Here is a 2258-nt window from a genome sequence, read left to right on the forward strand (position 1 = left end):
TGCCTTGCAAGCAGTCGACCCAGGACCAAAGGTGGTTGGTTTGAATCCCAGTGTCCCATCTGGTCCCCTGTGCCTGCCCGGAGCTATTTCTGAGCAGACAGCCAGGAGTAACCCCTGAGCACCGCCGGGTGTGACCCAAAAACCAAAAAAAAAAAAGAAAAAATTCTGAGTTACAAAGGAGAAGGTCACAACTCAAGGCAGCTCTTAGCAAACTAACTTTAAATACAAAATAAGGGATTATTAAGACACAGAAGAAAAAATCTAGGAACATGAACTTCACTGAGTTGGGCTCTATTGTTTTAGTCAAGTAAAGGAAAGAGCTAAATCCCTTAAGGTGTAGTTCCCATTTTCTGGGAAGAGTCAATAGCCCAGGATCTGCATTCTGGTTAAGCCCTTGATTACCAAAAACTGAGGCTGCAAGGACATATTTGAAAAAGAGAAAAAAAAATATTGTCTTTGATTTTGGTGCTAAATATTATCCAGAAAAGGAGTTCTCTTAGTAATCTTTGGTGCTGGGATTTCTGAAACGAATTTGATTGAGGCTGTAGTTTTGCCTGAGATTTTACAAAGGAGAGTAGCCAAATATGACAGAAGATGTAATACCATAGCATGGATTTATCTCTTTAAGAATTCCTCAACTATTCACGCAGGGAAGAAGCATCCACAGCAGGCCTTTTGAGGAACCCCTGTGGGGGTTATTTCAGTTCTCCACACCAGGGAAATCCGGGGATACATATGGTGGGCCTCCTGAGTTCCCCTTAAATGGAGATGTTTATACATGACGTGGCACTCAACTGCTTTAAACTCCCAGATGCAAAGTTGCGGTGATGGAGAGCTGCACTCCCTGCAGACAGGCGCCCATTCCAACACTAGGTGTCCCAAAGGGCAGAGACACAGCAGCGGTGGGGAGTGCTTGGGCAGGCAAGTGGGATCCATGAAGCGGCTCCAGCCCGGAACGGCCCTTGGCCTGGGTTTTTGAGGAGCCAAAGCCAGGTACTCAGCTTGCACACCCTGGGGACTGGTCAACAGCTTACCAGCATCTGGACGCCATGATGATGAAGAAAAAATGGATAGAGGACAGAAGCCCAGTGAAGCCCAACAGGAAAACTTAGTTTTAAAACCTCCTGCATCTTAATTTTATTTCATTTTTATTTATTTATTTATCTCTCTCACTCTCCTTTTTCTCCTTCTAGCACCTTGATTTTTTTTTCTTTTGGTATTCAAATAGTTTTTATTTTATCTCATCACAAATAGGTCTACAGAATCCTCTTGAATATCCTGTTGTTTCTGTAACTGGAAAACTTAGATCTTATTCATCAGCCTGCTGTACAGTTCCTTTCTCAGATACATAGATGCCATCCAAAAATATCTGGAATCTTTGTTTTTAACTGTTGTGGCTTGCTGGATCAAAGCAGCTGAATTTGATACAAGCTCAATGTCATTTCCTTCAAGGATTAACTCATCTTTCTGGGTTTGAGATTCAGAACAAGCAACACCTAATCTCATCCGAACCCTGCGGATATATTTTTCACCCAAGAAATTTCGGATTTCAACAAGAGACCCGTTCTCCTGAATAACCACGTTGATGGGAAAGTGAGCGTACACAGACCTCATCTTGTAGCAGAAGCCCAGTGTGACCCCCTTGATCATGTTCTGCACATGACTGCAGATGGTGCAGACTGTAGCCAGCTCCTTCCGGTTCCCCCACCATTTGTCAACACGGAGCCTCTTCTTCTTGCCCAGAAGACTGAGCTCCACGTTGATGTGGTTAAAGTCCCTCCGCAGGGTGCCTCGGGGGCCCTTTATGATGACCATGCGGCCCTTGAGGGAGATGTCGACATTCCTGGGAATGTCGACCGTTTGGTTGCTGAGAATGGTCTTCATCCTCGCAGTAGATGCGGCAAAAAGAGCGCACCTTGATTTTTTAAAATAATATTTTATTTAAACACCTTGGTTACAAAAATGATTGTGGTTGGGTTTCAGTCATATAAGAGGACACCCCCCATCACCAGTGCAACATTCCCACCACCAATGTCCCAAATATCCCTCCTCCCCATCCTTCCCCCACCTGTGCTCTAGACAGGCTTTCTATTTCCCTCATACATTCTCATTGTTAGGATAGTTTGCAATGTAGTTATTTCTCTAACTAAATTCATCACTCTTTGTGGTGAGGTTCATGAAGTGGGCTGTAACTTCCAGTCTTCCTCTCTTTTGTCTCTGAAAATTATTGCAAGAATGTCTTACAGGTTTATCTCTTA

The 2258-nt window shown here is 43.8% G+C and overlaps 1 protein-coding gene across 1 annotated transcript; it reads right to left on the minus strand.

Moving 5' to 3' along the window:
• Window positions 1–1229: 1229 nt before the first annotated feature.
• On the minus strand, window positions 1230–1894 carry LOC126027776 (60S ribosomal protein L9-like). The gene is given in 2 exon segments (XM_049786790.1): window positions 1230–1368; window positions 1371–1894. Coding segments are annotated over 2 exon segments (573 nt in total). The 5' UTR covers window positions 1885–1894; the 3' UTR covers window positions 1230–1309.
• Between the last annotated feature and the right edge of the window lie 364 nt (window positions 1895–2258).

The sequence above is a fragment of the Suncus etruscus genome, chromosome 14, assembly GCF_024139225.1.
Source record: "Suncus etruscus isolate mSunEtr1 chromosome 14, mSunEtr1.pri.cur, whole genome shotgun sequence".
Classification (NCBI taxonomy): Eukaryota; Metazoa; Chordata; class Mammalia; order Eulipotyphla; family Soricidae; genus Suncus; species Suncus etruscus.